Below are 14,604 nucleotides of genomic sequence, written 5' to 3' on the forward strand. Positions count from 1 at the left end.
TATACTGAAGTCAAATAATGTTATTTTAAACTTCCAAGTCATAATCAGATTCTTATCTGTAGTGATGGTGCTTCAAAAGGAAATTCTTGACAAACAAGTTTTGGTTTTAGTGCTAGGAATTGTGATGGTGGTTGTATTGGTGCAACATCTGGAGACTTGGGAATTACTACATATTAACCATCTGGAAGAGGTGATGACATTGATTGCTGCAGATGAATGGGGTGTCAAACAACAATTTCTGGATGTTTGTTTTGGCTTGGACTCAGTGGATGTTTTGGTTGCTTTTATGGGGAGAAGAGAGGTGTTCTTTTATGCTGAAAAGCCAAATTTTTTGAGTGATATAGAGTGTGAACAGTCTATATATTTTAGATTCAGTTCCTAATTAGGTACAATTTATAGTCATTAGTGTTTTGCTTTAGTATAGTTGGTCTTGCTGATTTTTGGATCTAGGCTATTGGTCTAGAGAAATTTTGTATTATTTGAGTTTCAATGATTAATAAAATGTTATGATTAAGCAAAAAAAAAATTATACCTGGAGGTGATATCATGATCAGCTCAGACTTTACTTCACGTAAGTTAATAGCTCGACCTGCTGATATGCACATTTTTATGTCTGATTTGCCTCAATTCTTTGTACTTTAGTGCTCGATTTTGTACTTATTTTGGTATTTTATGTGTTTGTAGGTATTTTTGGGAAATAAACATGTGTGAAAAAATTGGCTCGAAAAGTTATAAAGGCACCTAGAAAAATTACTAAAGGCACCCCATGGAATATTCTAAAGGGACCCCCGGTTAGGATAGGGGGACACCGACTTCTTCTCAAATTCAAATTCAGAAAACTGGCGGGAAAATAACAGCAAATTTAGGGTTCGAGATTTGAAGGAGTTTTAATGAGATTCAATCGTTGATTTTTGTTGGGATGACCTGTTAAGGGTAAATAGGGGTTAGTATAGGTGTTGGATTCGGTTAAAATTGGATAGAAAATCGGGTTTTAGATAAAACAGGGGAGGAGTATTTTCGGGTTTCCTATTCTGTGGTCGTATATTTGGAGTTTACGTTGGGTATGGGAGAAGATATTCTCTAAGATTTATCTATATCAAGTCAGGAGAGAGTTTAGGAAAGAGTTGAATAAACTGGACGCGCAATAGAAGAGAAAAAAAAGGAAATAACCCGAGACTTTTGCTGGAAGAAAATGGGAGATAAACTCAATATGTTTAGGGTTCTGCTGGTATACAAAAGGTTGTTGAGGTCGTCGAAAGGATTATCGAGAGTCCGGGGGACATAACAAAGGCTGCAGAGAAGAAAAATCAAGCTGTAGAAGAAGAAGACGAAGAACATTGGACTCCTCAAGTCAGTCGCTAATCCAAAAGTATGTCGCAGAGAACCGTCGTTTTCAACAATACTTGCAACAGACTTTTTGCAACTGAAATCATCATTTTTCAACTGTTTCTTTGTAACAGCGAGTGTGTAACGACAATACATCGTTGCAAACTTGTTGTTTTAATTATTTTCTCTCTTTTCACCTTTTTAAACACTTTTTGACCCATGTATAAATATTTTAAGAGTATTTTGAACATGAGGAATGAGGAGCTAAACCCCAACACTGGGACAATGGAGGAAGCCATATTTCACAATTGTTTGGTAATTATAATTGATTCTTTATGACATTTTGCACTTATTTTAGCTGATTTATGATTTTCATTAATTAGTTGTGATCTTGTTTGATGATGATAGACTTAGTGTTTTTGATGCATCATGCTAATATTTATGATTAATATTTTAGAAATAAACCTCTGGCAAAAAAAATAGAGTCCACAAAAGAGCTATAATTATTAAGAATCATTATATGCATCACTTGATTTTGATTAATGGTGAAATCCCGGGTCCTAGTTTCTCTCAATATTGTTATCATCTTTATTTATTTGCTAGTTTAGTTAGAATTTTGGTCTAAAATATAATCTTCACAAGTCTGATTTGAACGAACTTTTATTACCACTTTCTACAACAAAATAGAAATCACATCACCTGCGATCTTCATTATCTTTCGATCTTCATGCCTTGACTCTGACAACCTTGGAACTGTCTTCACTTCTTGTTTTAGAACTCATGTATTGCATGTGTCATGATATCAGTTGTCTCGTTCTCACTATTTTGTTAACTCATCACCTGCATTTCATACTCGAGCTGAGAACTTATTATCTTTGACTCGACCTGAGCTTTTTATTAGCTCCGAGCTTTAGAACCTTGCAGCTGTCAGTTGTTTGGTAGATGCTATATTTTTTCATCTACACCTGGAATCAAAACATTGAACATAATGATGATCAACATTAGAAGACACGTAACTTTTATTTCTGCTACTTGATGCAATTCTAACTTTAATTAATGAAAAATACTGTTTTTTGTTGAAATCAAATTACATATGATTTTGTTAGAGCGTTGCTCGGTTGAACCCAAAGTTGGTTGTCGTATGTTAGTATCAAAACTCATCAGTCGCTTGATTAGATTACTAGAGTCAACTTCGTTAGGTTAGACTAGGAATTCTAGAAATGTTGAGACATACAAGTGTTACTCTAAAGACTAGAAGATTCCTAAGACGTATCGACAATGACGATACCATCATCCTTCCACTTGAGGTTAGTAATACATGACTTGACTTGTTTTATTTCTATATCATAAGCTTTCAAGTCATTTATGATGGAAAACATATATCTTATATTAGATATCTGTGAAATTTTATCAGATATATATCTTATGTCTTATGACTCATCTGGAGGATGAATGGTGAAACCTCATGTTTAGTTTGATATAAGTGAACTCTTACATTTTGTACAAATTCTAATGTGTGGTTTGTTTTAATTATCATTGGTTCATATGTCATTCCAAATTGATTACCTAAGTGTTTTTTCTTGTAGGAAATAATGACACTTATTTGAAGGATTTGCAAGCGTTCGGGAGAAATGTAATTAAACCTTTCATGATAATCAACACTGATAAGGGACCAAAGATTTGTTGTGAAGAAGCTTATGATTTGCTTCAGAAAATATTCCAGACCCCCTGGTATAAAATTCTTAAGTAATCTAAATAGAATTTCTTTTGACCTTTCCTAACCCTTCCTTTGATATGTATATTATATTAAATTTTCTTCTTTGATGATTAGGGAGGGTGATACTCTGTTTTTGCCCGACGAGCATATAGCGCTTTCAAATCGCTTGAGAGATGACTTTGCGCTGAAAGCTGCATATATCCTGGAACACCCATTTTTTTTGGGATACCGCAAAATGCCTGGAGTTTATATATGACGTGGATGAGTATATGGATACAATGTATTATTCAGTTGCAGATAAATACCAAAGTATTCGTACAATGGAACCTGAAGTTCAATGCTTTATTAGGGATTTGAAATTGCTGGACGTTCGTGGCTAGAAAGGAGGTCTTCTCACAGATATACAGAATTGTTGTGCCAAATCGAGGAGGTTTCATAGCATAGATGATGAAGATACTCCTATACTCCTCTAGGATTAATACATTGTGTTATATGTGCTAAAGATCATTGGGGCCGTTTCAATGAGGCTACCCGGGTAACTATATTTTAAGTTTAATCTTCGTTTACTTGATTTTTCTGATGTGTTATAAATTTAAGTATAACACATCTTATTGTGATCATCATATTGTGATCAAAGTGTGAAGAAACAATATATCAATAGTGATAAGTACTTTATATTGGTAAATTGAATTACGAAGTATAATGCTTATCTTTTGAACTTCGTAATTGCGACATCGCCATAATCTTTATAACTCGTTAAAAGATTAGTGAACATAGGTTTGATTTCATATCTAAAAATATGTTTAATTACATGAGTTTAAGGAAGTAGACGTACGAACTTGTTTCGTAGTCAAAAGGAAATCAAAAGGATTGATGGTCTTGGTTTTCATTGAATATCTTTAGTATGGACCGATGCTAACCTATATAGGGAATCAATGTAGAATCAGTCCTAGCTTATGTTGGCAGTCAAGGTAGAACCGATCCCTACCTATGTTGGGAGTCAAAGTAGAACCGATCCCAAATTTTTCTAGGTATCATGGTAGAGACGGTCCCAATAGGCAAAACCGATTTCTACAAGTCACATACGCTTTAGGGTTTGTGTGATTTGGAAATTAGGTTTCCAAAATAGGAAAGTTCAAGATGTCGACATAGTGAGTAATTTGAACACGTGATGAAATCTTACTTCTTAATTTTTCAAAGATATACCTTGATACTCAAGGTGAGGTCACAAACCGAAATAGTAGAGAATATTTTTGAGATTTTCGAAATTAATATGTTTTGTTTTACCAGAAATCAAAACATATCTATGGAAATATATATTAGTTTACTGCTAGCTAATATTGAGCTGTCCATGAAGATTTCAGTTATACAGTTGGATATTGGTTGGAATTCATATAAAATCGAATTTAGGTGCTTTATTGCATATCTTTAAAATATCTTCGGTTATGGAAATTCCTTGGTGTCCAAACTTATCCCGATCCAGGCAAACTTGTTTCTGGTGTAGTTGACTAATAGTATTCTCGTAATACTATATTGAAGAGGAGAGTAACCTAATTAGGCGAATCTCTTATGTTCGCTAGTTTAAAGACTTCTTTGGGATCAAGAAGCGTCTACTAGTACCGTTTTTGGAAAATTAGAATCTTACTGTTTTTTTAGTTTTTTGTTATTGATTTGATTTACTAACGGTGGTTATCTTTTGATTTGAACCAAGTTTGATTATTCTTGAAAGCCTTCTCTTCTGACATGAGGTCACTCAAACTAGATCAAGAGTTTAAATTTGACTTGTGATCATCCATTGTTAACAGACTTCATTCTGTGCGTGATCGATCATATGTCAAGAATCAAGTTTGTTATTGTGCAGGTATAGAAGACTACTGGAGACAAGAATATTTTTCTTATTGGTTTTGTATCTTCGTGATTTTATTCGTGCACAAACTTGATCGGCTGGGATCTGGCTGTGTTAGAGCATAGCTCGATTGAACCCACCAAGCGTTGGTATGTCAAGTTTGGTTGTCATATTTTAGTATCAAAACTCATCTAGAGTCGCTTGATTAAATACTAAAGTCAACTTCGTTTAGGTTAGACTATAAATTCTAGGAATGTTGAGACGTAAAGTATTATTTTGAACACATGAAGAATGAAAATAAGTAACGAGTACAACGAAGACATCATCCTTCCATTTGAGGTTAATAATACTGACTTGACTTGTTTCCATTCCTAATGTATCTTTCAATTCATATTATATTGAAAACATAACATGTGAAGATGTATATATATAATACTCTAGTGTTTAGACTTGGTCATATCGTGATGATCAAAGTGTCAAGGAAATTATTGAATTACGAAGTATAAACGCTTATCTTTTGGAACTTCGTAAATACGACATCAACATAATCTTTGTATTTAGTTACTTGATTATGTGTAAGATATATGTATGATTTCACACTAGGAAACAATTTTTATAACATTTTTTTAAAGGAAGTACATATATGAACTTTTTTCATAATCGAAAGGAAATCATGATTGGTCAGGTTCTTTATTGAATATCTTTCGAATGACCAATATAAAATGACAAGGTAGAACTTATCTTAACTTGTTGAGATTTGAGGTATAACCGGTCATAGCCTATATTGTGTAGCATGTCTTAATCGGTCATAAGCTACTTTGTGAAGCATGGTGTAACCGGTCACAAGCTACATTGGGAAGTTAGTTGTAATCGGTCACAAGCTACCTTTTGGAAGCAAGGTGTAACTAATCACAAGCTAATTTGGGAATTTAGTTGTAATCGGTCACAAGTTTCTATGGGAACCAACATGTAACCAATCACAAGCTAACTCGGGAAGTAAGGTATAACCGATCACAACTTACATTGTGAGTTTGGTACAACCGATCCCAAGGAGCAAAACCCAATATTCACATATCTCTTTATGTTTTGTGTGAAGATTGGAATTAGGGTTTGCTGAGAAACTTGTAGATGTCGGCATATTTGAACATGTACATAATTCTTTATCATTAATTGTTCAAAGATATTCCTTGATACTGATCCCTTACTGAAAAATTGAAAAATATTTAATTATGATTTTCATAATATATGATTAAATTACCAGCAATTAAAGTATATCCTCTGGAAAATATTATTAGTTAATGTGCTAGACTAATAATAGAAGTTTTCTAAGAGAGTTTTCGGAAATATGGTTTGGTAATTAATTGGAAATATGAAAACATAAATTAAGTACTTTAATGTTAATATATTGAGAATATTTTTGGTTTTGGAATTTCCTTGGTCTGTAAATACTTGAGTTTGCATCTCTTGCAAACTATCCTAAGAGCCAGCCAAACTTCATTCTTGTTGATTCTGGTGGAGCCGTCTATCCGGAGAGGAAAGTACCCTAATTAGATGAAATATCTTACGACCGCTCATTAAAAAACTCATGAGGGATCAAGAAGCTCTACGGGTACCGTTGGTGGGAAACAAGATAATTGCATTGTTATTTATTTGTGGGAATGTTATAAATACCCTCCATTTTTGTTGACCTTGCACAAATACCCCCAAGGGGTAAAAATTATTTTTTTTGGAGTCAACTTGTATAAAGTTGCGTCCATGTGCTAGTTGCGTCCACTTCTGGAAGCAACCTGTGCTAGTTGCTTCCACTTTTCAGAAGGTAGGGATATTTCTAAAAATTAAATAAGGGTATATTTTAAGGGGCGGATTTTGAGGGGTATTTAGATAATGTTCCCACTTGTTATTTTAGTTTTCGATTGTTGATTTGATTGACTAACGGTTGTTGAAACGTTGATTGCACCTAGTTTGTTTATTCTTGAGAACCTTCTCTTCTGATACAAGGCTCACTCAAACTAGATCAAAGTATCGACGAGATATTTGGAACCATTTTCGGATCTAAAGACATCTTGTGATAATCCATTGTTAAAAGACTCCATTTTGTGTGTGATTGATCACAAGAGGATTCAAGTTCTTTTGTGCAGGTATTATTGAAGACAAATGAAGATCTGAAGACGACGAAGTTTTTCTTATTAGTTTTTGTATCTTGTGAATTGTGTGCCCAAACCTTGATCGGCTGGGATCCAACTAGAATCATGTTTATCCTTGATAGACTAGTTACGTGAGATCGGGATCACCCTATAGTTTCTCTTTGAGATCTATATTGATTGATTGCAAATCTAGAGTTTGGTTATTTCGGTAATCAAAGTTAAGGTTGATCTAACCAGGAAAATGAGTTTATTAGTTTAAACGGAAGAGTCTTTGTCAACAACTCAAACAATATCTATTTAGCAAAGATTGATTACAGTGGTTAGCAAACAGATTCTTTTTTTACTGTTTGGAATTCGATCCAAATGACTTGCTATTCATGTGCGTGACTCTAGAAGTCGAAGGCGCATGAATACTGAGGAAACTAAGTATCTAGGGGTAGTATACTTGGTCTCAAATATACGAAGTTGGTATTAGATTTTGTATAGCGGCTTAATTATGAGAGTATTTAAAACTGGACTAGGTCTCGGGGGTTTTCTGCATTTGCGGTTTTCTCGTTAACAAAATATTGTTGTGTCATTTACTTTGTTTTCCGCATTATAATTGTTATTATAATTAAGTAAATTACACATATACGTTAATCCTAGTCACATGATATTGATCATATAGTGTTTTGGTTTAACAACGTACCTATTATAGTGATAACTTTGTTGTCGTATTGTCTCGATTTCATATCCATAGACGATCACACAAAGTGAATACCATAGATGTTGTATTATCTCGACTTTATCCATAGACGATCACACTTAGTATCAGACTTATAGGTCGATATTCGAAATATTGTAGTGTATTTGGGTATCCTCATCTTTTCAGACTAAATCTAATTTATCTTTTGATAAAATTATTATTTAGCAATCGTATTTAGATTGACAAGCTTTCATTTGGTAGTACTCTTCAGTATCTGAATCTGGTAGTTTTGTTTGACCCGATCTGGTTAACTTGTTTAATCCAGATCTTGGAAGATCTAAGACCCGACAAAGGAGTTTAATTAATTTTAAACAGAAAAGCCTTTGTTACACTCAATAAGATATATCTCCGATTAACTTCTTGAGATGAGAAGAGTGGTTACCAAACAGATTAGTCCTTTACTGTTTGGAAGATGATCTAAAGGGTTGAGTGATTAAAGTCTTTAGAGAGACTGAAGCAACTTAAGATAATGGACTCTATCTTAAGATTCACGTGCGTTAGCCAGATTAGTTGTAGGTACGGGATACCGAGGGGACTAGGTAACTAGGGGTAGTTTACTTGGTTTCAACTATACAATGTTGTCTTTGTATAGATGCTTAATTCTGAGAGTATTCATAACTGGACTAGGTCCCGTTTTTTTTTTCATTTGCGGTTTCCTCGTTAACAAAATCTTGTCGTGTCTTTACTTTTATTTTCCACAATTATAATTATTGGTTTAGTTATAATTAAAAGTAAATACACTGGACGTTAACCCAAAGCACGTGATATTGATCCTATAGTAAATCGGTCTTGTACCATAACTATTATCAAGTGATTTTCTTGTTGTTGTATTGTCTCGACTTCTTTGTCCATAGACGATCACTTAATGTATCAGATATATAGGTTGATATCGAAAAGATTGTGGTGTACTGGGTACCCTCGTCATTTCACAATTTGCGCTCAATCTGGACCGTCTTTTATGTGTCCAAACTGTACATCTCCGTCCATTGGTAAAAACACCGTTGTTCCTTATAATATAGACAAGGACATACTTCTAAAATTAGCTTTTTAATAGATTATATTGTTATTAAATCTTGGTATAAGAAATATGTATAATTTGATAACCATGTTTATATTCGTCATGTATGTGTTTAAAAATGTTTCCAACGATATAAAATATACAAAAATCCGTGGTATGATTTGAGAGATTCTAAATTTTTCTTTTTTGCTATTTAGAAGGATATAGTTGGAAAAAAAATATTTTATTTCTAAATTTTACTTCTTCCTCACATGGGTTTTAAGAGCGTGCGATTCACGCTTCGGCTCGTACGAGCCGCCTCACATTTTTGTAAAACGCTCCGACTCATGAGTTAGAAGAGAATTCACCCAGAAACGAGAAGATTCTTTCCTTCTGCTTAGCCTGCTTAACCACTGTGCCAGACGATTTTGTTTGATAACAAGAAACTTTCGTTAAATATATACAAATATTATTATATGGGTTTATAAATTTAGCTTCTTTGTTAAATGTTTCACATAATTTTATTTATAGGCGAACATATGATTCAAAAATCAACATGATGATTTAACATACGATTCGATTTAAACGATTTAAAAATATTGCTTCCTTGTCTTAAAAATTGTGCAAAGTTAAATTAGGTCATTTTGTTAAGACAGATAGAATATTAGATCGAATTCGTTAAATTTGATACTCAAAACAGAAAGGGTCCAAATTATACATTCAAAATTTGTGTTTATAATTTTCTTTTTCTCTTCGAGACAAATTCTATCCCCTTATGTTTTTTTTTTTCCTTTTCTTTTTTATAACAATTTTTATTTTGCTTTGTTCTGATTGTTATGGAAGTTTTTTCTTTATCCTCTTTTTATTAGAAAATAGACAGGCACTAGAAGGAATGGAAGCAACAGAGAAAATATGTAGAAAATGAAGTTGCAGAAGCGTCAAAAAAAAAAAAAAAAAAATCAATTGACATTGAATTTCCATTTCCACCAAGTAATACTGCTAACTATAATTAGAAAAAATCACTAAATATTAAGTTAAAAAATAGGTGTTTCAGTAAAAATCTTATAGCGGCCCAGGAGCTCCCCTCACTACTATAGTACTCCGCACAAAATGCACACCGTCAGTCCATGTTAGCCTCCCAAATGTGTATTGCTCCGAAGAATACACAGCCTTGAGAGTCACCTTGAACATCTTTTCCTCACCGATCTTCTCGAATGTCAATGTTTTTGGCTCAACGGATACCCTTATCCATTGAGGTGCATGTATCTGAGCTTTGTAAGTACCAGGAGAACCAACATTCTTAACGGTTCTAGTTACAGTAATTGAACCTTGGAGATCCGGTACGGTGATAGAAGGGTAGTTGAAGTCTGTTAGTGTGTACGACTCGGGGCATTTATAAGGCATGTCTGGGGTGAAAGGCTTGAGTTGGGATTCATCGTAGCCAAGTCCGCAGAGGAAGTTCAAGTAGTCATTGGTAGTTACGTCATAGACCAAACCAGGGTCCAGAACAGCGTTGGGTCTCACTTGTCCTGACCCATAATTGAATGGTGTTGCCTGGAGGTTTGACGAATTGCGCATTGCAACCTTCTGACTATCTTGGGTCCTTGCTGTCCAAAAGCGCAAACAACATTATCCAATATGAACAACCAATAAAAGAAGAAGAAGGATTCATATGTTATGCGAGATTTAATTATTTCTGTAACAGAAACGGGTATCTCACCGGTAGTCATAATTGCTGATTTGATGGCAGATGGACTCCAATCAGGGTGAACTGTTTTAATAAGGGCAGCCACACCAGCAATATGAGGGCAAGACATTGAAGTTCCAGACTCGGTATTGAAAAAAACTCGACGGTCATCTGTTTCACCTGCCGGGCCTATTGCTTGAGTGAATGCTGCTATAATATCTACTCCTGGTGCAGTGACGTCGGGCTAACCCCCACAAAGTAAAAGAAAGATTGATTAGTATCACAGCAATATAACATAATGATACAACTGAGTCGTGAAACCAACCTTAAGGATCTCAGGAGTAACAACATTGGGTCCTCTAGATGAAAAAGCTGCCACCACAGGAACTGGATTAACTCCATACTGGGTTCTTGCTCGTGTCATAATAGCACCCGGTGACCTGATATATCTCACATAATCAAAATGGTTACATTCAATAAATTTTTCTTGTAAGCATAACAGCGAATGAATTCATTAAGTTAGAAAGACAGTAAAATTACTTGGTTGAACCGATGTAAGAGAACAAGGCCAGACCATCACTGTAGGTGATGTGCGCAGAGGGAAGAACATGAGGATCCGCTACAGTTTCACGTCCATTTGCCTCGTCATTGGCTAGAATCATTCCAGCGGCACCAGCTTGGAGTGCCACAATACCTTTTTCGACTCGACCACTTATGCCTCGAAGGCATGCCAATATCTTACCCTTAACCTTGGCAGGATCAAGGGACCCAGCAAAACACAACCGTCTGCATGCATCCATAAAAATTTAAGATTGATTTCAAAATAGTTCACATAACATAACTATCAGTCAATAGTGAACAATAAGTTACTAATTATGTAGTCTTACGCGTCTTCATCTGTCGAATTTGCTGCTTTTGCAGATGTCCCGTTTATCAAAGGATAAAATTTCTTAATTGGAAGCGCTTTTGGATACAAACTCTGACCCTGTAACAACAAATAAATTAAGCAAAAGTTAGAAACCAAAAATGAACGAAATCTAAATATAACTTGAAGAAGCTGATCCTAGCACTTGGGCAAATGAGTTCAACACATACCTTGAGGTGCTTCCTGTTGCCAAGACCAATTTCAACGGGGAATTCCCTGTCAATCGTATTAGCACCAACTGTTATTAACCAAGGAGCGGTATTAGAGACTCCCCCTTCCACGGCTCCATTATTACCGGCTGATGTGACGACAGTGATACCATGCTTCACGGCATGGAATGAACCAATGGCAATGCCATCACTGAAGTAATCAGCAGGCGGTCCACCAATAGACGCCGATATAATATCAACACCATCATGAATTGCAGCTTCAAATGCAGCAATAATATCAGCATCATAACATCCACTGTCGTTTATAGGTTTCCAGCAGACTTTGTAAGCAGCAACACGAGATTTTGGGGCTCCACCTTTGGCTGTACCCTTCCCAAAACCAAACACATTAGCACCTGATACAAAGTTACCACCAGCCGTTGACAGTGTGTGGGTGCCATGTCCATCATAATCACGTGCTGATAAATTTGTCGGGATTTCGTAGGAATCTACTCCTGCAGCATACCCATTGATGAAGTATCTTGCTCCAATCAACTTCCTAGTAAAGTCAAACAGCCATTTAATGGTTAATCTCAATCTAAATGCCTATGCCTGTATATCTAAGCCACATGCTATAATCAATGTTGTTAAGGCAGATCCAATCTTTTATGTAAAATAACATATAAATTTTGAATTTAAGAATAATAGTATCAATGTTGGTGATTTTAAGAGATAAGATTCCAGAGCAATTTTCATCTGCCTTTCAAGCATTATATAATACACACACCGTTGAGAATGAGATCTCGTACAGATTAAACAATGTTAACAAATGCAACAAAAACTATTATATACATCGATATGTTTTGAGTCATGATTAGAATGTCAAAGCAAGAGCCGGATCATTTATGCAGTTAACGTTAGAAATAAGCATAGTCACGGCATGGGATGCGGAAATTGTGTAAAGCAGATCTAATCTGAAAAATGTTCAAGTGGAGGGCTTATTCTAGAACCAATTAATGTTTAAAAATATTAAGTTAAGCAGAAGAAGAGTGAATCATTAAGTACTTGTTGCAAGGAACTCCGTCTTTGGTGTTATTCTGACAAGTTCCTTTCCATCTGGACGGAATTGGTCCCATTCCTTCATCACTAAAGCTCTTTGATTCAGGCCACACTCCTGTTACACATTCGAAGTAACAAAAATATACAAGTTCAATAATGCATATGCAAATAGGTGCACGAATTCATTGATTACATCTGCTTGTACTCCCACAAATAAGCACACCATAGAACTGTATACACAATGAACTTACCAGTGTCAAGGTTAGCGATGATTGTATCTTCGCCATATCTCCCTATATTCCATGCCGAGAGAGGCGAAACATCACCACTTTCAGATTCTAGTCCAAGAAAGTTCCATGAGTGGGTGGTGTGTAGCTTCCTTCCTTTGTTTTCAAAAACAGAGAAAACACTTGGGTATTCTACATTTTAAGTAAAGAAACGAGACATTAGAAGAACAAATTTTAGTAATTTAACAAAAAAACAGCGGGAACTGCGGGAGCTTGAAAGCTAAAGAAGTTGCACGAATGTTTCTTACTTGAGATTTCATCTGCTTCATGCTGATCCAGGACTGCAGCAAAACCATTTATGTAATGTCTGTACGAATAAATCATTGATTCTCTAGCCTTTTCATGACTGTAATTTGCAAGTAGAAAACTTGTTAGAACAGTAACAAATCGACCAATTTAAAAACAGAGAACCGATTTGATGAGGAAAAGGATCTATATAAAATTTTCACCTTCCTACAACAGCACTCAATAACTCGCAATGAGCATCAGTTACTTTATCTAGATCTGCTGATGTAACTTGTGCTCCATGTGAGTGTGCACCCATGTACACAATATAAGACTGTATAAAGACATGAACACAGCCAGAAAACCCAGTAAAAATGATGAGTATTACTGTCGCTAAAATATCTCCATAAGAAAGTTTCGGCAGTACTTTTAAATCAAAAGAAAGTACAAGAAATAGGACTAACCTTTTTACCAGGCCTACTAATAGGCTTAACAGCAAATGCGGATGTTTGTAACAAAGCCAAGAGAATGATTATAACAAGTGACAACAATGGACCTCCAGAACCCCTCATTTCTTCCAATCTCTATCTCTATATTTTTCTTGATCTTGTAATGAATCTAGTAGTTTTTGTTTACTTATTGTTGGAGAAATCCAAAAACTGAAATGGGTTTCTCTCAACTTCTACTATGTTTATGTGTGTGTGTTTGGGAACTTTACAGTAATGGAAGATATTTGAAGCAGAAGACAATTCTACCTTTTTATAGAATGCGAAGGATGTGATGTAGTATGTATTAAAAAATGGTTGAGTTTAAGATTTTGTTTTATGTTACTGAGAAAAGCAATAATTTAAGCATTCAGTTTCTATCTTTTAAACGGAAAGTAGTGGTACTTTTTAGAAGAAGAAGAGGAACGGGATTGTTCTTTATTACGGACAGCTGTTACTTGGTACTTCGGTTGACGGAAAATGGTTAGAAAACTATTTTCTCTTGAAAATGTAAATGCGGGTGAAATTCACCGGGAAATAAAATAATTAATGGCAAAAGTAATGTTTCGCTCGGTTCATAAGCCTGGCTTGATTGGGATAATACCCAAATTAATTGGGCATACCAAATGAGACAAAATAAGGTCATTTTAAAGTAAAACACAAAGCCCCTTAACCACATATTTACAAAATGGCTAATCTACCCTTGATTAGTTAACACTAATAAATACGAGTAGGGTAATTAATTTAGTTAGTTAATTAGTTGCTTGAAATTTTGGAATTAGGTTTTATTTTAGATTGAACTCATGGATATGGGTAGATTTTTGAGATTTTTTTTTTTTTTTTGAGAATTCTACTTGTAACGGAAATGAAATCGTACTACCCAAACACTTATAAATATGAGATTGTAGAGCTGCTGGACGATTTTATACTCAAAATTATAGAAGGAACCAACATTTTCAGTTCTGAAAATATGAAAAATCGGCAAGGTCGACAAAAAAATACCCTGCCGATT

General features: G+C 34.9%; 1 protein-coding gene across 1 annotated transcript; it reads right to left on the reverse strand.

Annotated features, from left to right (window-relative positions):
• Nucleotides 1–9,824: 9,824 nt before the first annotated feature.
• LOC113332897 (subtilisin-like protease SBT5.4) lies at nucleotides 9,825–13,921 on the reverse strand. The gene is made up of 11 exons (XM_026579398.1): nucleotides 13,572–13,921; nucleotides 13,332–13,441; nucleotides 13,131–13,228; nucleotides 12,847–13,014; nucleotides 12,602–12,710; nucleotides 11,558–12,095; nucleotides 11,350–11,447; nucleotides 11,003–11,248; nucleotides 10,788–10,902; nucleotides 10,496–10,706; nucleotides 9,825–10,382 (listed from the first exon to the last, which is right to left on the reverse strand). The coding sequence occupies exons 1-11, from the start codon at nucleotides 13,677–13,679 to the stop codon at nucleotides 9,838–9,840; spliced, it is 2,346 nt and encodes a 781-aa protein (XP_026435183.1). The 5' UTR covers nucleotides 13,680–13,921; the 3' UTR covers nucleotides 9,825–9,837.
• Between the last annotated feature and the right edge of the window lie 683 nt (nucleotides 13,922–14,604).

Source organism: Papaver somniferum, chromosome 1 (assembly GCF_003573695.1).
Source record: "Papaver somniferum cultivar HN1 chromosome 1, ASM357369v1, whole genome shotgun sequence".
NCBI classification, from domain to species: domain Eukaryota; kingdom Viridiplantae; phylum Streptophyta; class Magnoliopsida; order Ranunculales; family Papaveraceae; genus Papaver; species Papaver somniferum.